This window comes from Dendrobates tinctorius, unplaced genomic scaffold, assembly GCF_039654945.1.
Source record: "Dendrobates tinctorius isolate UK_male_01 unplaced genomic scaffold, ASM3965494v1 ptg000007l, whole genome shotgun sequence".
NCBI lineage: Eukaryota > Metazoa > Chordata > Amphibia > Anura > Dendrobatidae > Dendrobates > Dendrobates tinctorius.
This window is the reverse complement of record NW_027361675.1, coordinates 21554948-21580670: the sequence shown is the minus strand read 5'-3', so window position 1 is coordinate 21580670 and position 25723 is coordinate 21554948. Positions and strand designations below refer to the sequence as shown.

Here is a 25723-nt window from a genome sequence, read left to right as displayed (position 1 = left end):
TCAATCTTTTGTAACTCATAAGCAGGAGAATGTACGTAAGGTGACAGGGAGTTGTGAAACTGCAAACACCACCTTCTTGATTTTCCAATCTAAGGAGAGTCAGAATTTTAGTGGGTCTAAAGACACTAGCAAGAGTTAAAAGCCAATAAATGTTTTTATGTATGAATATCATGCCAGTTTTGGATACCCAGCTCTAGATTTACAAACTATCACAATTTTAGGGATCCTTCACACAACTGTATGCAGCCACTGAGTTGTATAAAGCTTTGTCACCGCACCCATACAAGTTTATGAGTCATTACTGTACCTCACTTTGCCTCCAAGTTTATGCGGAATCTTTCGAAAAAATTTTTTTTCACTTTTGTACAAATTCAAAAGTGACATATAGACATTTTCTACCTTCTAGGTGATATCTGCATATGCACAAGGTTCAACGTGCCGCTCCATGCTACTTATTTTACTACAATTCACCATAGAAGACCTAAAGCTGACATTTAGAGGCTCACAAATCTGATTGCATTCCTTTTAGTTGATTAGTATATGTGTAATAGAAGCGTAGGGATATCAGAGGGTTAGTGCATAGAACTCAAACAGAGTTGAAATTAAAGGATATAATTAGAATTGTTAAAGTAAATATGGTAGAGAAGATACATTTTCAGTAATTTTCAGTAGTTCCATGTTTAAAATATTTATGTTTTATAAAAAAAGATGCAACTCAATTAATTTCAGTTGATCTGAATTATTACCAGAGATAAAAAAAAAAAAAAATTGTATAAGTGATGTCTATAGGCTTATTCTGTTAATTATATATTTTGCAGGACTTACTTCTTGGCTCTCGTGGTCCATCGACAGTCACTTTAATGGCTCTGTGATATGTGGCTACCTGAGTAGGACTTGTAAATACTGTGATTGTCAGGGTGAAACTCTTGCCTGAAGGTTAAAAAGAAACATGTTAAGCTATAGATAGTATATTACTGAATCCAGTATGTACTGTATATTTATGAGACGTTTCATATCTTAAGGATCGGAAAAAAAGTCACATGAGATAAAGCGTGTCCATTAGCTTCTATAACCAATACAAACATACTCTTCTTAAGATACTACATTTCGCAGGCTTTTTTCCCATTACTACTCCAATCCCGTCTAAATATTACTAAACACATTTTTTTAACTGTAGCATGAGTACTGGAACTGTGGTCGGCAGTCAAGTATATAGTACATGACTTGTGGTATCTAGTGGAAAATTGCACAAAAAAAAGATGCCATTCCTAAAATTAAGTGTGCCATCACGTCCTATTCATGATGAGGAGAATATGACAACTCAGAGAAAATCAGATAGTAAATCATACTCTACTACGGGTTTAAAGCCCATTTTTGTAACAGATAAATCACAAAATATATGGGCTCAAAAAAATATTAAAGGGAATATCCACCACTGAAAACCATTATAAATTTGACCAGGTAAGTGAACAAAAAAAAAAGATACCGCCCGGACAAGCACCACTTCACCACACTCAGTGCCAATGTTTGAATGCAGCATTCACATTTATGTGTCAGACAAAGTGTGAACATTTCATCCAACTAGCGGCCGCTGATTAGCTGCACCGGAAAACAGCAAAGACTATGGTACGCTTTAAAGGTATTGACAGCTAAGACAGGTTGTCACTTGGTGTCCTACTGCTGGGACCCGCACCAATTGGCAGATCGGGTGATTTTGTAAAAAGCTGAGTGCTTGATATCCCAATAGGGAATGAGTGGAGTGTCGGTTGAGTGTGCACACTGACGCTCCATTCCAATGTGGATAAAAGTTCCTTTTTCTGAGGATCAGTGAGGGTCCAAATAGTTGGACCCCCACTGAACAACAAGGTATCCATATTCTGTGGATAGGTGATAACTTGTGCTCACTGGACAACTCCTTTATGCATGGTTGATATGCCTGCCAGTGCTAGTGCCAGGAATATTAGGAAACCAAGGTACTACTGGAGGCTTTCTTTAATTGTTAGCCTTATCAAGGTCATATTACCAACTTTTATTCTTCATACAAATTTGCGTTACAGTAGTTGCCCAGTAGACATGATAGAACATTAAACTTTTATTGCGTGCACAATTGTTGGATAGACGTGTAGCTATTATGATCCCTTATTTTGGAGTTTTGAAATTACATCAATACACTCAAGATGAATAAGTTCAAAGACCAGACTTAGATTTATAAAGCATTCCGGTTTGGAAAATTGTTTTGGAAGCATGAAAAAACTCTAACAGGATAATTAAGTACAGAAATAAAAGCTTAATTCATAAAAGGGCAGATTCTACATCGCCAATCTGCAGTCAGTTAAGTACAGAATTTCTGAAAAATTAAATAAATAAAAGTTAGCATTTTAGGAAACTAAACAAGAAGACGGAAATGTTAAAAAAATGTTAACGCTCCAACATCTATATTGTGATTACAGCTCAAAAAACTACTCATATATATATATATATATATATATATATATATATATATAAATATATACTGGATAAAAAAAAGTTTTTTATTACGTTTCCAAAGGCAGTCAATAATCAGTAATTTAAGTTATATATTATGGTATTGTATGAAAAATATTAATCAGTAATATATATCATAGTGCTTTATAATCGTATATTTATTATGGGACTGAGAAACCTAACATTCTCACGCTACTCTTTAACCCAGATACTGTATGTTGTAATGACTTAGATTTACATGAAAGCTATGGTTACCATGAAGTAGACAAAAAAGGGAGATGATAATATATTTTTTAGAGCCTTCATTGGTTTGCATCCGATGTCTCTGTAACTGTTGTGCAATTACAAGTCTGTACACATGATGGAAAGCAGCACATTGTCTTGACATGATGGGCCTTGTAGTTGCACAACAGATGGAGGAAAATACTTTGCCAATCACTGCACTAAATTGATTTAGCCCTATTAGCATTTACGGCAGAAATCTATGTATCTTTATATGGGTCATTTAAAATGCAGCTTTAAAATCTGATGTTGGAATGAAAAGGTGTGCAAAATATTGCATAATGTGGTTTATATGGCATCCAAGTGCAACATACAGTATATACTATATGATAAACATTGTGGAGATGTAGTGAAGGAAAATTGTGAGTCGGTTGATGATAGCAACCATCAAGTAATTAATTCAACTCCTTCCCAAAAAAGGATGTAATAGCATGTCTTACGTTGCATCCCCATATATAGATCGGGCTCAGGACCTGAGCCTACACCATACTCAGCAGGTACCAGCTATGTTATATATCGGCATTTGCCGTGATAGCAGTGATTGAACGTGCACTGTTTGTGGCTGTTTAACAATTTAAATGTCACTGTCAATCTTTGACAATAACAATTGAAAGACGAGCTTGCTCATGTGCCCATCAAGCCCCTCACAAACACACATGAGGCTGGGTTTCATAGGAGAAAGACATTTTCTTTATATACTACAATATAGTAGTTTTGTTTTATATAGAACAAATGAAAAAAGCATTGCAGGTCCAAGTCCCCTAAGGGGACTAAAAAATTAAGAAAAAATTCAAAATATAAAGACATTTTAAAAATGTAAAACCTGGAATCACCCCCTTTACTCTAGTTAAATATAAAGAAATAACAAAAAGCTTATTTGGTATTGCCACATCTGTTAAAATACTTTTTATCAAAATGTAACTTAATTGACCAATATAGTAAATTGTGTAAAAAAAATAATAAAAAGCAAAACACCAGGATTGTGGTATTTTTTTGTCCCAATACCTCCCTAAAAAAAAATTGAATGAAAATGTTGTAAGAAACAAATAAAATTGCATTCTGCAGTGCTATTGCACGTAAACACAAAATATATGAAATATAAATAGCATTACTGCTCTAGTTAAAAAGAAAAGATGGAGATGTTTAGCACATAATTTGGCCAATTTATGCATGTCCAGCAGCCAACAACAAGGCGATCTCCGGTTGCTGGGACCCTATCTAATGTGAATCCTCTCTTTGGCTGGTAGGGTAGGTAGGTCCCTGCTACAATTAGGGTATGTGCACACGCTGCAGATTCTGCTGCGGATCCGAAGCGGATTTGGCCCTGTGGATCCACAGCAGATCCGCAAGCAATTTACAGTACCATGTTAGACAATGGGATTTCAAAACCGCAGTGCCCACGGTGCGGATTTTTCCAAGCAGATTTGCTGCAGTTTTAAATCCGCAGCATGTCAATTCTTTCTGTGGATTCCGCAGCGGTTTGACACCTGTTCCATTGTCCAGGTGTCAAACCGCAGGGGAAAGTAGCTGGCAAATCCGCAGGAAAACCGCAGGTTTTACCTGCAAATCCGCGTGGAAAAATCCGCAGGTGAATCCACACTGTGTGCACTTGCACTTAAAATCACCACAGGCTGTTGGGTGGAGTGTTCGGACAGAGAGCCAATATACAAATAACAAAAGACTCACATTAGATAAGTTTCCAACAAACTGAAGATCGCCTAGTTATTGGCTGCTGGGCATGCATTAATTGGCCAAATTATGTGCTAAGCATCTCCATTTTTATTTATTTTTAGAAATGTTTTTTGTTTCGATATTAAAATATTTATTAAAATTTGGGATTATTTTTTACTTGAAGCATCAAATTGGCGTGCGCAGAGGTCATTGTGAAGGGAGGTGTAGCTGTGACATCACTTTTGGTAACAGGTATGCACATGTATATTTTTTCACTTATATTGATATCAGGTATTTGTAGGTGACATTTTGTGGTTTGTGGCTTCACCAGTACTAGGGATCCGTTTTGATTTACAGGAGTTGATTTCTTGAGAGATTTCAGACTGCATTCTAGAACTGCACCTAATATTGCACCTTCTGTGCCATAAGTAATATGGCATTTCTATATTTCTTTCTGATCTAAGTATATAGGAAAAATGTTCAAATTATACAAATTGTGCACCATAATATAACCACATAAAGTCTGGGTGGGATCTCTTCCCAATTTTAGGAGACCTTTCAATGAATTTGGGATGGAAAGGCAGTACGAGAAAAACCTCAGTCCTAAATATTGCAGTAAACCGGAAAATAGTAGATATCCCAATTATATAAAATATAATTTTGTCATTAAGTAGAGAGTGTTACATGAATGTTATCTTTGTATTACAGCTCCTATACAGCAGCGTGAAAGCTTACTTAATGGGTGTAGAATGAAGATTGACTCCAGAAGCACATCCCAAAATACTAGTCAAGGGTGAAGAAAATGAAATTAAGCAATAAAAACCTTTGAGAAAGAAAACTTTAGATATTATTATAGTTGTTTCACAAGTTTAATGTTTTTTCTCAGTTATCCCTAAAATGAAGTTCTCCCCTAACTAACATTTTACTACCTATTCACTGAAGAACTGATAATTGTCTGATCACTGGGTGTCCTACAATTGTAATTCCCATCAATGGAGAGAAAAAGGATCTCCAACCCCGAGTTCCTCTGCAGGAAATGAAGAAAATGTCCATTATGACTATTCTTATTAGACAACTCCTTCTTGACACATAATCTTGTCTAATACTTGACCTTAAACCTGTGAATTAGGACAGAAGTCTTATGGCCCCGTCACACATAGCGACGCACCACCGATCCCGACAATGATATGACCTTGTCAGGATCGCTGGTGTGTCGCTACATGATCGCTGGTGAGCTGCCAAACAGGCAGCTTCACCAGCGATCAGCACCAGCGACACGCGGGTAACAAGCGACGCACGTCGCTTAGTTACCCACTGTGTACAGGGAGCTGGTAACCAAGGTACACATCGGGTTTCTAAGCGGCGCGGCACTTAGAAACCTGATGTGTACCTTGGTTACCAGCTCCCTGCACCAGCACGCTGGTAACTAAGGTACACATCGGGTTTCTAAGCGCTGCGTGCCGCTTAGAAACCAATGTGTACATTAGTTATCAGCGCCAGCTCGCTGATCGCTGGTCTCCTGCCTGCCACACGCAGCGATACGTGCTGGCCAGCAGGAGACCAGTGATCAAAAAAATATCCTGGCCATTCTAGGATGATCAGCGATACCCAGCAGGGGGGGCCGGTCGCTGGTAAGTGTCACACACAGCGATCTCGCTGGTGAGATCGCTGTTGCGTCACAAAACTTGTGACTCAGCAGCAATCTCGCTAGCGAGATCGCTGTGTGTGACGGGGGCTTTAGCTTTGTTTTTCAATTTCCTCACCAGCTCTGAATGAATAGGGCTGGGTGCTATGGCTGATCTGTGGTCTTCTCTAATACTTTGCATGATACATAAGGTTTTCTAGAGATGTCAGAAGTCGTTTATAAATGCAAGTCTCCGTGACAGTTCAGAAATTATTAAGATTGATTAAAGTTTTTCATATTTTATGCTGTACAATGGGAATCATCTGTTAACACACCTAATACTTTTTTTTTTTAAAAATGGCGTTGGACACAAACTCTATACTTTTCGCCAACATGTCATATGTGTGAGGAACAAATGACCTTCAAAGAAATCTAACATTGTTAAGTAGGGTGAGCTGTAGTCACTGACGTGTTGGGTGATGTTGGGGCCGCTATGCCTCTATCCAAGCTGAAGTACCACACATTCTTTGTTCACGATCCTCATTGTAGGCTTTATGTATAAAACAACTCAAGCAGTGCAGGCAAAATGCGATCAGGTTTTTTATAGCAACCAATCAAATTCCAATTTTGTTTCCCTCAGTTTACAAAAAAAATACTGATTGTGTGCTTTAGGGAAATGCTTCTTGTCTGAAAAGTTTTTTATGTGATAGACAGGGGTTGTCCAGGCAGAAAGTATTGATGAGCTATCTACTATAGGATAGGTTATCAATGAGAGATTGATATGGGCCTGACACCTGACACCCCATCCAGTCAAAAAGAGCTGAAAAGAGCTTCAGCAGTGCCTAGATGTAAACACGTGAAACGTAGCTACTCAGTACAAATCCATTCATTGTGTAGTTGCCATTAATGGCTCCTGCAGCAGAGCTCCTATTTAAAAAAATAGGATCTGTACTGAAGTACAAGGACCGTCCATTACACTTTGAATGGAATTGCTTTCCACCTTCCATTTGGGCTGCCAGTTGTTGATCCCCTTCGATCTCATACTAATGACCTATCCTGTAGATAGATCAAAAATATTATCTGCTTCCACAACTATTTTGCTACTATTGTATTATAAAGTTGGAGCATAGCATTCTACTATGTTATTATTACCAGTAGTAGTAGTAGTTGAATAGTTATTAATAGTAAATGTTTTGACCTCATGACAGACAATTTTTCCTAATTTTTCTTGGATTATCATCAATCACAAACACTAAATTTAATCACAGCACGCAAGGATTATATTTGATTACCTAGTTATCATACATGTAACAATGCAACAATAAATATCCTTTTATAATCAAAGTTGTCACCTTTACAACTAAAATTGCATTCTGTTGCTCTGTAAGTCAGTAGAGATGAGCAAATTCGAACTTAAAAGTTAGAGTCTGGTGCTAAACCCCAAACATGGACTTGCAATGCTCAGCGTTGCCGGTAATCCATTGCAGAGAGAGAGAGAGAGATTTTCCAGCTCAAAAGTTCTGCTCCTCATTGTTTTCAATGGGGTTTGGGTTCAAGTTCGGGTATGGTTCTCGTACCCAAACTAATTATTTGAAATAAAGTTTGGGTCATGTACCTGAACCCGAACTTCCACGGGTCCGCTCATCTCTACAAGTCAGTCCTCAAAATACTGACTGCTGTTCGGGGAAGTCTGTATTCTATGAGGCAAAAGACATGGAATGATGGATTCCCCTGGGGCTGTTTATTATTCAGACAGTCCTATGTAAATTAAGTGATTCTATAAGATATATAAAGTGAATTTTATCGAAAATGATTTTCCAAAATTGGTGTAAAAAATGGAGGAATGGTCACTTTACAATAATGCTTTGAATATTAGAGTCTGCCATGCCATTCTCGCACTCTTTCTATTTGGAAAGTGATGTACAGAATAGTAGTCTGTGTGTTTGCGTCATGAGTAATTCCTACATACTGACTTTAATCAAGACAGAGTCGATTGCTTACAAAAAGTGTTGTGAGGGATCATGCTGACTAAAATTTGGCATTCTCGGCTTCCCAGGTTGATTGCTAGATGCAGGTCATGGCTTCTCAAGGTTTCTAATTCTGTCATGCTTTTCAGTGTCCTATTGTCTCCATGCTTCCTCTCAGATAAAAGTCAAAGACAAGCAGAGAGGTGTATTCTTTATTGTTTTACTGCTGTCCCTGGGTGAGATTGTGGTGTATCTGAACAACCAAAGGAACAAGTGTCGGCAGAAACAATACAGATTTAGACTTAGGCGATATTCACACATTCAGTATTTGGTCAGTTTTTTACCTCGGTATTTGTAAACCAAAACCAGGAGTGGGTACAAAATTCAAAAGTAGTGACGTATCTCTAGTAGATTTTTTTCTGACTGTTCCACTCCTGATTTTGACTTACAAATACTGAGGTAAAAAACTGACCAAATACTGAACTTGGGAACGTAGTCTGAAGATGATAATGTTTGTTCGGTTTTGACCCCCAAGTTATGAAGTTATGACTACTTGCGTTCCAAAAATAAGTGATTCTTAGTACAGTTTATGCCATGTTCAAGATATGTTGTTGAAATCATAATTTCAACCTTAACCCATGGACATATTCCATTTACTTCATCCAATTAATATTGACACTAGATAAGGAGATCCATCCATGTTAAGTTTTGTGGGAGGTGAGTTATTCTACAATTATGACATAAATTGTCCAGATTCCTAATAATGGGATAATTCATTTTAAAACCACAAATGTACATTTTAGACAACCGCTAAAATAGTAAAAGAGTGAATCCTACCTCTTCCACTTCTACCAACAAAGCGGAGATCATTAAATCGTGCTACTTGATTCTTCATGACAGCAGAAGCATTTCTCAACTCGGCTGAATAATTTTCATCATTCCCGGCCATTACTGTTACTACTGTCCCATCAGGCACATCACCCAGTGCCACAACCTGCAGGGAGACATGTACAGCCATGTTTAGAGGCAAAAATATGCATTAGATGCTCATGAGTTTAGTGTTTGCTAATGTAAGCACCAAAAGTGGTACCAATACACCCTGATAGTACCGGATGGCAGAACTGTGTTAGCAGTCAGTAACTGGGAAATGAAACAAAAATTGGACTGCTTTATAAATCAGTGTTGATCATTTTTTATTTCATCGATCTTTCATATATTCCATATACACAGCTAAAAGTTAATGTTGATTTTGCTCATTTTAATTTTAATTTATGTTTTAACATGAACTCTTCTGTTAAAATAGTTATCTGCCACAATGGTTGCACAGTATCTGCGCAATATTATATTGTAACATATCAAAGATAGACATCCTGCAATGTAGATCTGAATGTAGATAGACTTTTCCTTTCTGACATCCAGAATGTATTTTTTTCTTCTATATAATATATTTTTATATATATATATATATATATATATATATATAATTATTTTTTAATGCGCAGATGATCTGTATTTATGATGCAAAATTAATTATTTGGACTTCATGGGTTTCTGATGATACAAGAATCCCACAAAGTAAAGCAAATGTAAAACTTTGTAGCTTTTTATTTACTATTCATTATTTGTTATGCTGTTTTACAACTTTACAATTTAGACAAGTAATCATTTAGTTAAAAATGCTTTTTATTTCTTCATCGTTTGCTGTTTCATATTGATCTTCATTCCGTTAATTTCCTAACAATAACGGTTTATAATAGTTTGTGCAATTTCTAATATTTTTCTAAGACAAATTTATGATGTTCTGCACTTAATTAGATCTTAAAGGTGCATATAACCTATATAATGCATAACAATGCCTATATTTAATTACAGTCTCATTCCTTCTACATATCCTGGTTCACGCTTTCGCATGCATCGAGCCACTTTCGTCGTAGTGTAAATGCACTAAATATATTTAATATCTATCGTTTCTGGCTTATGTAGACCTAAAATGTGATGAAAATAATATATGTGATATATAACATGTATTACATGTATTACAGCAATATAAACGATATCATTAAATGTTTACTTTGCGCATACTTGTTTTGGACAGAATTAATTTACCTAAATAATATATTTTATTCTCTTGTGTCCTTGGTCAACAGCGGTGCTTGATTCAAATGATTCATCTAATTAACGTTTAACAATTGACTGAATTATTGGAATGAAAATACTTATTTACCGTACTCTTTCTTTTCTTGACCATTGAAATATTTAATATATGATAATTATTCACTAACAAATTATTGCCAAGGAGATTATATCTATTATCTCTTTTTAGTATGCATTTATTACGCATTCTACACACACACATATATATATATATACCGTATATATATATACATACTGCTCAAAAAAAATAAAGGGAACACTAAACAATACATTGTTTGGTTTTCCCTTTATTTTTTTGAGCAGTATATATAGAGATACATGTATGTATCTATCTATATATACTATATATATATAAATATATATATGTATATATAATATAATATATGTAGGTGCACTTCATAGATTATATATCCAGTACTTTGTCAGTGACAGGCACATGCAGCAGTGACTGATAGAGACTTGTTTCTTCATGGTTACATTTCTTTGAAGTGGAACAAACTATGTGAAACCTCAAACCTTCTTGTTTATTACTATGTGATCTTGGTATGTTTCCCAACAGAACTTTTCCTTAGATGTGTGTTCTATCTCTTCTTTTCAATCTCTGACCACAGATCTCGTATGCTCTTGAATGTGTCAGGCAGCAGCCCACTGATTTCCCATCGTCAGATAAAGCGCTTTGCACAAAACCTGACGTTTTACACTATTTGTTCTACCTGTGGCCGTTGCAAAATCTAATTACGGTCTGATAATAATCTGCTATATTTTAAACAGAAAACGTGTTTGTGAATATTTATATCTTTCTGTAAAGCTATATTAGAGTTTTCGATATGTATTTCAGCTTATACCTTAGAATAAAACATTGCAGGGTTTCACAAACTACTGAATTGCACATTTAACAATAGAGGTGAAATCTAAGGTCATTGTAAAATCACCAGTTAATGGCTTAATTACACAATGACAGGTGATTACTATGGTATTATGGTACATCTATGGCAGAATTTGATGGTTAATGTAGGGTTTTTTGGTTCCTGATCATTGCACTTGATAATCTTCAGAAGAGAAGGAGGAGTGACAATGAGGTTGAGACTGGTTTGTGAAGTGGTGTACCGATGATACCAATCCGTACACTGTAACCATTCCTGATTTGGTTAGAGCAATACCTAGATAATAAACCATAACGCAAAATATGACTATGTCAGTTTACAGTTGTCTATTCTGACTTTTTGCTAAATTTAAATTTTGCCTTTATGCGATTTTCTTACCCCAAAGCTGCAAAATGATTACAAAAGAGATCTTGATATTTTCTAGGTGAACGGCAAATAATAATCTGACGTATAAATTGCATTTAGGCAATTGCATGACTCTGCAGATGCAGGAGAGATAAGTTTAGCGGTGGACATAAATAGGACTGCAGAAAACCTGCGAGATGCGTCATTTTATCACAGAGAGTTAGCATGGTCCCCAAACAATGCAGCCATAAAGAGTTAAAAATGCACCTTGCTCGGTAGGGTATGTCAAGTATTAGATGGATTCAATTGGCAGGTGCAGTAGTAGTAAGCAGTACATTCATACTTATTACTTATACTTAAATCTGCTGATGAGCACAACCCTCCCAATTTACCTTGAATGCCACTGGAAGGGTCTTGTTGCATCTCCAATGTGAAGGCAGGACAGAGCATAGGAAGTTGGGGCTGTCAGTTCTGACCAATTCTCCAGCGTGATCTGCAAGGACATCCACCACCGTCCTTATCTCTGTTCTAGTCCGTCCTGGGCCAGAAGAGGTGATGGCTCCATTGCTGTCTCCCATTTTACCGCAGGAGAAGGTAGTCGATGGAGGAGTAAAGCGCCGGCTGGTGCTCGGGTCTACTGGAATACGCATTACAACAACAAGAGTTAAAAAGTGCCAGTCACTGGGTCTAAACTAGAAGTTTAGCGTCTCTTTCACAGTGCCCTAACCCGCACTATAGAAGACAAGTCACTAAATTCTTATGTAAGATCGGTAACCCTGATCTTTTCTGAAAGGAAAAAAAAAGAGTCCAGAGATCAGTAGCTCAGGAAGTGACTGTCTGATCTGAAATCTGCAAGGGTGGTAGAAAAGGGGTGTTGCATGAGAAGAAACTCTGCGCCCAACCTCGTCTTCTCAAGTTTCTGTGCCCTCCTTAAAGTGCCAAAAACCACAAACAAAATGTTACGAAGTCTACAGCTATAACAGCAATCCGAGTAGATACAACGCTCCACAAGCCCTGAGTTGTGGGATATTGCAGCTGCTTCTCCTGCAATGGTCCCTCGTGAGGTTACAGAACTGGAGCAAGTCAGATCTGAGGCTGTTAAATGGATGCAGTCGCTCAGATGACTTGGAACAGTAGTTTTCTTTATATCACCCTCCAGAAACTTCATGCAATGTGAAAAAGTGCATGAGAAAACAGAAGTTAGCACACATCTGTCTTCTTCCTGATGGTTATGAAAAGAGCAATGTCAGCGTAAAATGATGTGGGGGTGGTTCGAGGTTTCTCTGAAGAACTCAATTTACTTATAAGACAATCCTGGAGACATGGGTTATAGAAAGTCCGCGTTTGTAAGTGCCCACAAGGCAATTAGGAAAAAAGACACCATGCCAAATCACAGTGGCACCAGTCTCCTATTATCTCTTATACATGTAATATTCGCAATAGTCTTCTCGACTGATCTGCCCAGAAAAAAAGTGCAAGAGACAAGAGTCCTGTCATCCAGTATTTTACACCCGAGCTGTCACAGGGAGGAGGAGGAGAGAAAGTGTGACTGGCAAATCAACAGTACAACCCCTGTCTATAGGAGACCAGAAGCTCACAAATGGGTGTGCCGGCCAGGACTACTCCCCCCCTGCAAAATTAGGAAGAGGGTCTGCCGGGAAGATAGAAGCATGCATGCACTCTGCTACATACGATAATGATTATTGTATGCTAATTATTGACTACACATTGTGATCTTCACATCTTGGTATAGAAAAAGTGTGTACTTAACTGATCACTGATAATATAGGGAACTACACGAGGACAGATGCTACATATAAAGACTGGTGGATAAATAGATGGACTCATCACTAGACACAGCTACACAAGGATCAATAGATGATAGCTACTACACATCCAAAACTATACAGATATGCATTATTTGTCTAATAAATTCATACACAAATTTATGCAATTATAGAAAAAATTAATAGATGTAGCTGGACTGACTAATATACAGTATTATACTATATATATATATATATATATATGTACACTGCTCACAAAAATAAAGGGAACACTAAAATACCACATCCTATGTTATAGTGTCCCCTTTTTTTGAGCAGTACATGTATATACGATATATATATATATATACACATACACACACACATATATATACATACACAGGCACACACATTTATATATACATTGAAATGTACATATGTCGATAGATAGATATTAGCTAGATAGATAGATAGATAGATAGATATGGGATAGATAGATATGGGATAGATAGATATGAGATAGATAGATATGGGATAGATAGATAGATATGAGATAGATATGAGATAGATAGATATGAGATAGATAGATATGGGATAGATAGATAGATAGATATGAGATAGATAGATATGAGATAGATAGATATGAGATAGATAGATAGATAGATAGATAGATAGATTGATAGATAGATATATAGATATGGGATATATAGATAGATAGATAGATGATTGATGGATAGATAGATAGATAGATAGATAGATAGATGATTGATGGATAGATAGATAGATATGGGATAGATAGATAGATAGATATGAGATAGATAGATAGATATGGGATAGATAGATAGATAGATAGATAGATAGATATGGGATAGATAGATAGATATTGGATAGATAGATAGATAGATATTGGATAGATAGATAGATATGGGATAGATTGGTAAAGAGATAGATATGGGATAGATATGAGATAGATAGATAGATATTGGATAGATAGATATGGGATAGATAGATAGATATGGGATAGATTGATAGATAGATAGATAGATATGGGATAGATAGATAGATAGATAGATAGATAGATAGATATGGGATAGATAGATAGATAGATAGATAGATAGATAGATATGGGATAGATAGATAGATATTGGATAGATAGATAGATAGATATTGGATAGATAGATAGATATGGGATAGATTGGTAAAGAGATAGATATGGGATAGATATGAGATAGATAGATAGATATTGGATAGATAGATATGGGATAGATAGATAGATATGGGATAGATTGATAGATAGATAGATAGATATGGGATAGATAGATAGATAGATAGATAGATAGATAGATAGATAGATAGATATGGGATAGATAGATAGATAGATAGATAGATAGATAGATAGATGATACAAAAAGGTAAATTAGAGCAGCACAATAAGTAGACAAAGAGTCCTGGTGCAAAAATCTCCCACAGGCAAATACCAAACCTTTAAATTTTGGGATTCCTAGATAGATAATAGATAGATAGATAGATAGATAGATATGGGATAGATAGATAGATAGATAGATAGATAGATAAATAGATAGATATGGGATAGATAAATAAAGGAACTACTGCTCGAGTTTGTGATGGATTAAATAAAAGCCTCTTCTTTTATGTAACTGAATCTTGGCATGCTGCTAATTTTTATCTAAATTCATTGAGGACCTAATCTACAACCTGGGATTTACACCCACCATTATGATACTGTTTCAATTGCTTTGCTTAAATGGCTAGATAGATAAATATTGAACAAACATTTAATTAAAAAATGATGTTGAAATAAATAAACAGATTTGATAACATTATATATTTACTTTTAATGGCAACTTAATAGATTACCTAGATGAAGAGAAAGATATGAGATGATGAATTGACAAAGAGATTGATTGAAAGATGTAGATAAGTAGACAGTTAATTAAAACACTATAAGACTATAAATTAGATTAGATAAAGTTATATATTCAATTAAAATGGCAATTTAATGGATTTACTAGATAAATAGGATATGATGGATAGAGATAGATAAATAGACATAGATTGATGCATAGCTAGAGAGATGATAGATAGATAATACATAGATGGATAGATAGATATATAGATAGATAGATAATAGATAGATATGGGATAGATAGATACATATATAGATAGATAGATAGATAATAGATAGATATGGGATAGATAGATAATAGTTAGATATGAGATAGATAGATACATAGATAGATAGTAAGATAGATAGATAGATAGATAGATAGATATGAGATAGATAGATAGAGGATAGATAGATAGATAGATATGGGATAGATAGATAGATAGATAGATAGATAGATAGGGGATAGATAGATATGGGATAGATAGATAGATATGAGATAGATAGATAGATAGATAGATATGAAATAGATAGATATGGGATAGATAGATAGATAGATATGGGATAGATATGAGATAGATACATAGATAGATAGTAAGATAGATAGATAGATAGATAGATAGATATGGGATAGATAGATAGATAGATAGATAGGGGATAGATATATAGATATGGGATAGATAGATAGATAGATATGAGATAGATAGATAGATAGATGATAGATAGATAGATAGATATGGGATAGATAGATAGATAGATAGATAGATAGATAGATATGGGATAGATAGATAGATAGATAGATAGATAGATAGGGGATAGATAGATATGGGATAGATAGATAGATATGAGATAGATAGATAGATAGATATGAAATAGATAGATATGGGATAGATAGATAGATAGATATGGGATAGATATGAGATAGATACATAGATAGATAGTAAGATAGATAGATAGATAGATAGATAGATATGGGATAGATAGATAGATAGATAGGGGATAGATATATAGATATGGGATAGATAGATAGATATGAGATAGATAGATAGATAGATAGATAGATGATAGATAGATAGATATGGGATAGATAGATAGATAGATAGATATGAAATAGATAGATATGGGATAGATAGATAGATATGGGATAGATAGATAGATAGATATGGGATAGATATGAGATAGATACATAGATCAATATGGGATAGATAGATAAATAGATAGATATGAGATAGATAGATAGATAGATAGATAGATAGATAGATAGGAGATAGATAGATAGATAGATAGATAAGGGATAGATAGATAGATATGAGGTAGATACATAGATAGATATGGGATAGATAGATAAATAGATAGATATGAGATAGATAAATATAGATAGATAGATATGAGACAGATAGATAGATAGATAGATAGATAGATAGATGATACATAGGTAGATCGATCAATAGACAACTGGTAAGTAGATACAGTCATAAATAATAAAAAGATAGATAATAGATTATTAGACATCAATAGCTATATAGAATAGATAGATAGATTGATCCATATTAAATAATTATATTATAATCTGTCTCAAAATTAAAACATAGTTACTGTTACCAAGAAGAAATTATGATTCTATGTTACCTATCAATATGTATTTTGTTTTGCAAAATGATCAATTAATTTTCAATTCAGGTTTAATAAAGTTTTTCAAAAATCAGGATATGATTCCTGTTTATCTGGATGTCACTTTGTGCCTCTGTGTTTTTTTATCATTATTAATGTTACCCAACAGTTTGCATTAAAAGGAAACTTACTTCATGGTGTAATGATTTAAGCCTGGGAAAAATAGAGATTTTGCCTGGCCATTTAACCTTGGAAATGTCTTTGAAGTTATATATACCATGTAGATATGTCATTCTGATTAACCTGATTTCATTTAGTACTTTAAGAACTAAGTTATTAGATATAATATTTTAAAATATAATAAATATGTTAAAAAGAGGTCTGGATACACATGATGAGAGCATTATACTGCCTCTGTACAAATCTCTGGTTAGACCGCACATGGAGTACTGCGTACAGTTTTGGGCACTGGTGCTCAGGAAGGATATAATGGAACTAGAGCGAGTACAAAGGAGGGCAACAAAATTAATAAAGGGGATGGGGGAACTACAATACCAAGAGAGATTAGCAAAATTAGGATTATTTAGTCTAGAAAAAAGACGACTGATGGGCAATCTAATAACCATATATAAGTATATAAGGGGACAATACAAATATCTCTCCGAGGATCTGTTTACACCAAGGAAGGTGACGGTCACAAGGTGGTCATTCTCTGCGTCTGAAGGAGAAAAGGTTTTTCCACCAACATAGAAGAGGATTCTTTACTGTTAGGGCAGTGAGAATCTGGAATTCCCTGCCTGAGGAGGTGGTGATGGCGAACTCAGTCGAGGGGTTCGAAAGAGGCCTGGATGTCTTCCTGGAGCGTAATATATTGTATCTTACAGTTATTAGGTTCTTTAGAAGGATGTAGATCTGGGGATTTATTCTGACGGAATATAGGCTGAACTGGATGGACAAATGTCTTTTTTCGGTATTGCAAACTATGTTACTGTGTGTTACTATGTTACATGAAAGGTCTTTCTTACACCCTAAAAAAATTGTGGGTGTAAGAAAAAGTGTTGGAAGACCTTACTAAATATAACTACCTGTGTAAATTCATTGATTAATCTGATTCTTTTTTAAATTCCTCACTATTTATCTAGTCTATGTGGATAAGGAGCAAAGTGACCTGTATTTTATGCTGATTTACCATTTATTACCACTAGTTGTCACTGCAGTAACATGAAACGTGAGACCATTAGAGCTTATTGATAAAAGCAGGCTTCATAGGACATTTTTCATAGGACTGCCGAAACTCCAGAATTCACCTGATTTTAATAAGAGGCAGATATATAGGCAGAAATATTTATATTGATTTTTGCAGACTTGTCGTGTTACTGAGGTATTATCTAGTAGTTCCAAGTAACATTATCTCCATATACAGCCCTTAGAATGTCTCAATAGAACAGAGCTGCAAACACAGGGATGCACAGTACATGTGCGCAGCACTGCCATAAAGTCTTTACATAGTGGCATGTAAAAGTTTGGGCATCCCTGATCCAAATTACTGTTATTGTGAACAGTTAAGCAAGGTGAAGATGAAATGATGTTTAAATGGGCTAAAGTTAAAGATGACACATTTCCTTTGTGTTTTAGGGAAAAAATATATATTGTAATCTTTTACATTTTTAAAATTACAAAAAGGAAAATGGGATAATGCAAAAGTTTGGAGATATTTGGGCTCAGATAACTTTGACCAAGGTTTCAGATCTTAATTAGCATTTTAGGGTTATGGCTTGTTCACAATCATCATAAGGAAAGGACAGGTGATGCAATTTTCATAGCATTAAAAAAACCCGACCTCCTCTAACCTTGTGCCAAAAAGCAGCAGCCATGGATTCTTCTAAACAGCTGGCTAGCTCTCTGAAAATGAAAATCGTGAAGTCCAACACAGCAGGTGAAGGCTACAACAAGATAGCAAAGTGTTTTGAAGTTGTCCTTTCCTCAGTTCAAAATGTGATTAACAAAAAACAGTTAACAGGAACAGTGGAGGTCAAGATAAGGTCTGTAAGACCAAGCTAAATTCCCATGAGAGCTGCTCGTGGGATTGCTAGAGAGGCAAATCAGAACCTTTGCTTGTCTGCATAAGACCTTCAGAAAGATTTAGCAGACTCTGGAGTTAAGGTACTTTGTTCTACTGTTCAGAGACACCTGTACAAACATGGCCTTCATGGAAGAGTCATCACAAGAAAACCTCTCCTACGTACTCACCTTAAACTTCAGCATCCGAAGTATGCAAAAGAACATCATAACAAGACTAATGCAGTTTGGAAACAAGTCCTGTGGACCAATGTCTGTAAAATGGAACTCTTTGGCCAAATAGATCAAACGTACTGTATGTGTGGAGAAAAAAGGGTACAGAATTTCAGGAAAAGAACATCTTGCCACATATTAAGCATGGGGATGGAACAATCATGCTTTGGTGTTGTATTGCAGCCAAATGCACGAACAGAGGGAATAATGGATTTAATGAAATTTCAACAAATTCTTGATGCAAATATAACACCAGTTGTAAAAAAGCTGAAGTTGAAAAGAGGATAGCTCCTACAAATGGATAATGATCCTAAACGTGTATCAAATTCCACATAGACTACCTCAAAAGGCACAAGCTGAAGGTTATACAATGGCCCTCACAATTCCCTGATCTGTACAACATTGAAAATCTGTGGCTAGACCTCAAAATAGCAGTGCATGCAAGATGACTAAGGAATCTAACAGAATTTTCCCAAGAAGAAAGGATGAAAATTCCTCAAACAAGAGTTGAAAGACTCTTGGCTGGCTGCAAAAAGCATTTACAAGCTGTGATACTTTCAAATGGAGGTGTTATTAGGTACTAACCATGTAGGGTGCCAAACTTTTGCATAGGCACATTTTCCTTTTTGCAATTTTTAAAATGCAAACTATGAAAATATGTATATTTTTTGCCTTTTCCTTTCTCTCAGTCTTCAAGTTTGCTATTATTGTCAATAAAAGGCTGGGTTCATGTGACGGTATTTTCTCTCGTTCAAGAGAATGTGGCCGATTATTCAAATCACACTCTGATCAGAGTTCTCAGATAAGGAGAAGATGGAGGAAAAAAAATCCTCCAGAATATACATTCTGTGAGTGTGCGGAAATCGGACTGCAGTCAGATAACATCCGAGGGCAGTCAAATGTTTTCCGTGGACTTGCATGACTGAGTGGGATTCAAAAGCTGGATTAAACTCAGGTATACTGCTAATTTTTCCTTGGACAGGCTCGGTCAAAGGAAACAATTTGGACATATTCATGGTTGCACAAAATAACATTCGTCCAAGTACAATCTGATGTTTTGTCGGATTGCATATGAACCAAAAATACCTTCATTTAGGCTACTTTCACACATCAGTTTTTTTCCGACAGGCAGGATCTGGCTATTTTTAGAAAAACCGGATCCAGCGAAATCAGGCGCCGGAACCGTTTTTAATTGTATTAGCGCCGGATCGCACCGCATGGCTTCCGTTTCTTCTGGCAAAAATTTTGATTCCGGTGTCTGGAAAAAACGTCTCTAGTAACGATTTTTGTCTGCGGCGAAAAACCAGACAGCGCCGGCGCTTCCGGCTTTTTGCCACAATGGAAGTCTATGGACGCCGGAATGCGCTGGATCCGGAAAAAGGCGGATACGGCCACCGGATCCGGTTTTTTAAGTCTGCGCATGCTCAGATCCAATTGGCCAGCCCCTAGGAAACAGATATAAACCTGCTAGATGGATCTGGGGGAAAACGGATCCGTTTATTCAGTTCTCCAAAATTTACGCCGGATCCAGTTTTTCTAAAAACTGATGTGTGAAAGTAGCCTTAACGAGCCCTACATCTGCGCCATTGTGTTAATGCATTTTCAATGTATTTTTTGTGTATTTTTTTACAGCAACACATGCTTATATGTTACCAAGATTGTAGGTGGGATTCTTACGTATTTACCGCAATATTAAATAGATTAATGCCTGGCATCCACTCTCCTATCTGACCTACACAGGGACTATATATGTTTGGTGCATTTATACTATGGAGTCTGTATTTAAAGGACTTTGTACAACCCATTTAATATTTTTTTACCAAACGCTTTAAATGGTATAAAATGTCCTACTTGGTAATAATCACCTTAACAATTTTCTGCTGCTACTATTCTGTCCCGTGTAGTGGAATATGTATGGTTTCATGTCTCTAGTCTGAGGTCTGATTTCTTTTTTTAATATATGGAGTTGGACTTGGCGTCTATATAATTTGACAGAGCTATAAGTGAAAATATTATATGGCAAAAGGGTCCAGTGTTATCATTGCTTACATAGCGCCATCATATTTCAAAGCCCTTTATAGATATTGTCATCGCTGTTACCATTGGGGCTCATAATCTATTATTTGGAGGAAACGCACACAAACACGGGGAGAACATACAAACTCTTGGCAGATATTGTCCTTGGTGGAGTTTGAAGCCAGGACCCCAGCGCTGCAATAAAATAGGGCTGACTACTGAGGCATTAATCGTTAATCTGAATACAAAGAATGTGCCAAATTGGCCAAGGAGACCCCTTAACTGTAATATGGCAAGTTTTATAATCTGCTAAGATATACCGCTTGTGCTGCTTAAAGCTTGGAAGAAATAGAAAACAAGGAAGTTTCCTATGTTAAAATGAGAAAATACCCAGTGATGAATGGGTTGCCTCAGTGTTAATAAGCATCAATACACATGGCCATATTAACCACAGTAGGTCCCGTTCCTGAAAGTGGGAACCATTAGTAATAAAGATTACAGATTACATATATATTGTTTTTTTATTATTATGGTGCATTATGAAAACAAGCATCGCTTTTTGGGGGAAGGGGTGCGGTTCTGCTGAGACCAAAGTGACAATATGAAGCTTCAGCCTTGCCGTCAGAAGAGTGCCGCGGGTGAAGCGGTGCTTCCTCTACTTCTATGCAATCACGTCGTGTGGTTGCTTAGAGGGCACTTAGCCAAACCTGCAATTTAACACGATAGGCATATCTTATGTGTACTCAGTATACAGAATGAGCCCACAGTACAACACTTCTGTCATCCGGGATTTGGATGTTTTGCCCCCAGCAGTTCGCCCTCAGCAGTTCACCCAGGGTACATTTTGCCCCCGCACATTTCGTCCCCAGCATTTGTCCCCCAGGATGTTTCACCCCCGCACATTTGCCCTTAGCAGTTCGCAGTTCTCCCCCGGATGTTTGTACCCTGTTTTGCCCCCAGAATTTTGTGTTTGGATGTTTCACCAGTTTGTCCTTGTGCTGGGGGTGTAATGTGCTGGGGCAAAATGTGCGGGGGTGAATCTTCCTGCGGGCGAATTGATAGGGGCGAAATGTACCTGGGGGCGTACTGCTGGGGGCGAACTGCTGGGGGCGAACTGCTGGAGGCGAGACTTCCTATAAACCTGTCATCCTATTACCCACAGTATATTTCCTATCAGCTTTTGATAGCATCAGATGTCGATGTTATTAAAATAACGGGGAACAGGTTTGGGTTAGTGCTGTTCTATCAATTTGTCGGAATCATTTAGTCACGGTACGGTATCACATTGGGTTACGGTACGGTATCATATTGAGTTACGGTATGGCGGTTTTATCCAGTTACCAGACTGGGATAAGATTTACTAGGATTCATCTATGTACACAGATTCTAGTACATCACAATGTGCCTGTATTTCCCACCACAACATATGACTTTTTTGGGGGGTGGGTGGGAGAGGAGAAATTCACACCACTGTACAATGGACCAGGCGTCATGCTAGGTAGAAATGTCATCTGTAAATGTCACATGGCGATACTTCCAAATAACTATTGTGCCACCAATAGTGTTGAGCATTCCAATACTGCAAATATCGGGTATCGGCCGATATTCGCGGTATCGGAATTCCGATACTGAGTTTCGATACTTTTAGCATATCGAATACCGGAATCGGAAGTTCACATAATGCTATGAGCCAGTTTGATTTGATTCAGCCAATGAGGAATCTTAAAAAGTGTGGGCACATCCTGTTAGGCATGTAGGCATGTTAGCTAATGGCATGGCTGTGATTGGCTGCTGAAATTATGTCATGATGCACTATAAAAGCTGCCGCCGCCATTTTGGGTTCACTCTGCTGTGAATTCAGTTAGGGACAGGACGCTGCTGTTCAGACTCTGAGAGACAGTTAGAGATAGCGATTTTCTATATTGTGCTTTACCCAGACTACTTTAGCAACCCCTGTGTGAAGCTTTCTTTTGCCTTGCAGCTCTGTTCACAGCTGTCTGCAAGGTCTGTGTGTGTGAGTGCAGCTCACGGTGTAGTATGTTCTGCAGCCACCTCTGGTTGTAGGCCGCTCAGCGTGCGTCACTGCCTCATACGTACTTTTTTTATTGCTGCTCATTTTTACTGATTTCTCCTATTAGTGTGCATCCATTCGTATCCATCTACATTGGTTGCAAACACTATATAGGAGTAGATAGCGGAGCCTTTCTGCAGCCTTTCAGTGCTAGTGCACAGTTCTCTGCTCTGTTCATGGCTGTCTGTGAGGTCTCTTTGTGTGAGTGCAGCTCACGCTGTAGTGTGTTCTGCAGCCACCTCTGGTTGTAGTCCGCTCAGCGGGCGTCACTGCCTCATACATTGTCCATTTTGCTGTAGTGCTGCTTATTTTTCCTGAATTTCTCCTATTAGTGTGCTTCCATCCGTATCCAGCTAGATTGGTTGCAAACACTATATAGGAGTAGATAGAGGAGCCTTTTTGCTGGCTTGTGCCCTGCAGCCCCAGCCAGATTAGTATTAGCCTATTTTTTGGAGCCTCATCTATTGCATTGTAGGTTACCTTCCTGCATTGTAATAGCTCCAAAAAGTTTGTGATACTATCGCATTTACATCTTTGGTCACATCCTTTTTGTTTTTTTTTAAAAAAAAACACGTAAATAAAGTTCCCCAAACACTCCACTTTACAGTTGTGTAGGCCACATTAGCTCATATTAAACTGTAGTCCACACACTTTATAAAATTAGTGTTTCTTACCTGTTAGCAGCTGTTCAGGAATAAGCACACTAAGCCCTTAGTACTTTTCCGCCTATCTTTATCAGTCTACCAAGATGAAGAAGGCAGGGAGTAAGGCACGTTGTCGTGGAGTTTCTGCAGGGAGAGGACGTGGGGATTCTGTGCCTGCTGCGGGCACCAGTGACTCAGCATCCCCAGTTTTAACAGGGAGCAGTCATTTATGCGCAGCTTTGTAGGAGCTCGCCGTACCCCACTGCTGTGGGAGGAACAAATTGAAGCCGTTGTCGGATGGATGGCAGCTAACGCATCGGTTTCAATTACTTCCACATCCTCTCAGGTACAGAGCACTGAAGAGCAACCATCTGTCTCTTCACCACCTGCCAAATTGCCCAGGCAGTCAGAGAGCCCTGGACAGGAGCCATCTCATACTCTACTTCTGTTCTCTGAATCTGTTGGCTTGGAAAGAGGGGGCCAGCCAAGCAGCATTCTAGAATGTGAAGAATAGGTAGTATGCAGTGATGCGCAACAGCTTTGTCTCTCTGAATCTGAAGAGGCGGGTGGGCCATTGCCTATGGTCAGCACACCTCAGTACGCATCTGATGATGAGACTCAGGTGCCACTTTCTGGTGCGTACTGTGCTGGTGAGACTACCCAGGAGAAGCAGGTGTTTGAAGAGGGTAGTGTAGATGATGAGGTCCTTGACCCATCATGGCGTGAGGAACAGGAAGGTGGTGGGAGCAGCTCTGAGGAAGAGATTCCCTGAACATCCAAGACAGGAGGGAGAGGGCGGGGGCAGACTTGGTTGCCTGTAGCCTCCAATTTGGCACATATTAGGAGCATTCCTTTTCCAAAACCCAAAACGGGCGCTCCCAGAACTTGCAGTGCGTGGTCCTTTTTTGACACGGTTGCAGATGACATTTGCTTTGTCAAATGCAAGCTGTGTAATCAGAAAGTCAAAAGAGGGAAAAGTGTCAGCAACCTCAATACCACAAATATGTGGAAACATGTGCGGACCAAGCACGTGGTGGAGTTACAAAGACACACTGAAGACGTAGGCCAACCTACAGCACCACCTACCACCTCTTCAGCTCGTGTTGTAGCCTCTTCCTCCAGCTCACACACAGCTGGTTCGGCTTCCTCACAGGATCGCTATGGAAGAACCTCTGGCACTGTTGTCCAGAGACCCAATGACATTCCACCCACAGCACCACGTTCCCTGTCATCCTCACACTCCCAGGCCACTCTACAGCCATCGGTAGCACAGGCATGGGAGAAAATGCAGCCATTCTTGCCAAACCATCCCTGAGCACAGGCTCTGAATGCTGGCATTGCAAAACTATTGGCCCTTGAAATGCTCTCATTCAGGCTGGTGGAGACTGACACCTTCTGTAACTTCATGGCATTGGCAGTCCCATAATACAATGTGCCCAGCCACTTTTATTTCAGCAGGCAAGCCGTCCCTGCCCTGCAAAAGCATGTGGAGGGAAAAATTAAACATGCGCTACTAAACGCTGTCAGTAGCAAGGTCCACCTGACCACAGATACGTGGACCAGTAACCATGGACAGGGACGGTACCTTTCCCTCACTGCCCATTGGGTAAATGTTGTGGAGCCGGGTACAGATCTTGAGAGTGGCGCTGTACGTGTTCTGCCAACTCCAAGGATTGCAGGAATCCAGTCTGTACTCATTGACTCCTCCTCATACTCCAGTTCCTCAGAATCAGCGCTGCAGGAGCCGTCACGGTCTACCTCCACATGGACCAGTGAACGCTTACCTGTTACGACCGATATGAGCACAGCCGTGGCCAAACGTCAACAGGCTGTACTGAAATTAATTTCTTTGGGGAATCGAAGCCACACAGCGCAGGAGCTCTGGAATGCCATCAAGCAGGAGAGCGACGTATGGTTTGTGCCAGCGAATCTCCAGCCAGGCTTGGTAGTGTGTGACAATGGCCGAAATCTGGTGGCAGCTCTGGGCCTAGGCAACCTCACTCACA

At 37.9% G+C, this 25723-nt stretch overlaps 1 protein-coding gene across 1 annotated transcript in view; it reads right to left on the bottom strand.

The window, feature by feature from the left end:
* RUNX3 (RUNX family transcription factor 3) overlaps positions 1-25723 on the bottom strand; it is a 275849-nt gene that overhangs the window by 49198 nt on the left and 200928 nt on the right. Inside the window, exons 3-5 of the mRNA XM_073572398.1 lie at positions 11804-12048; positions 8866-9022; positions 826-930 (exon numbers count right to left, since the gene is read on the bottom strand). Of these exons, the coding sequence (XP_073428499.1) occupies positions 826-930; positions 8866-9022; positions 11804-12048 (507 nt within the window). The remainder of the gene's footprint in view (positions 1-825; positions 931-8865; positions 9023-11803; positions 12049-25723) is intronic.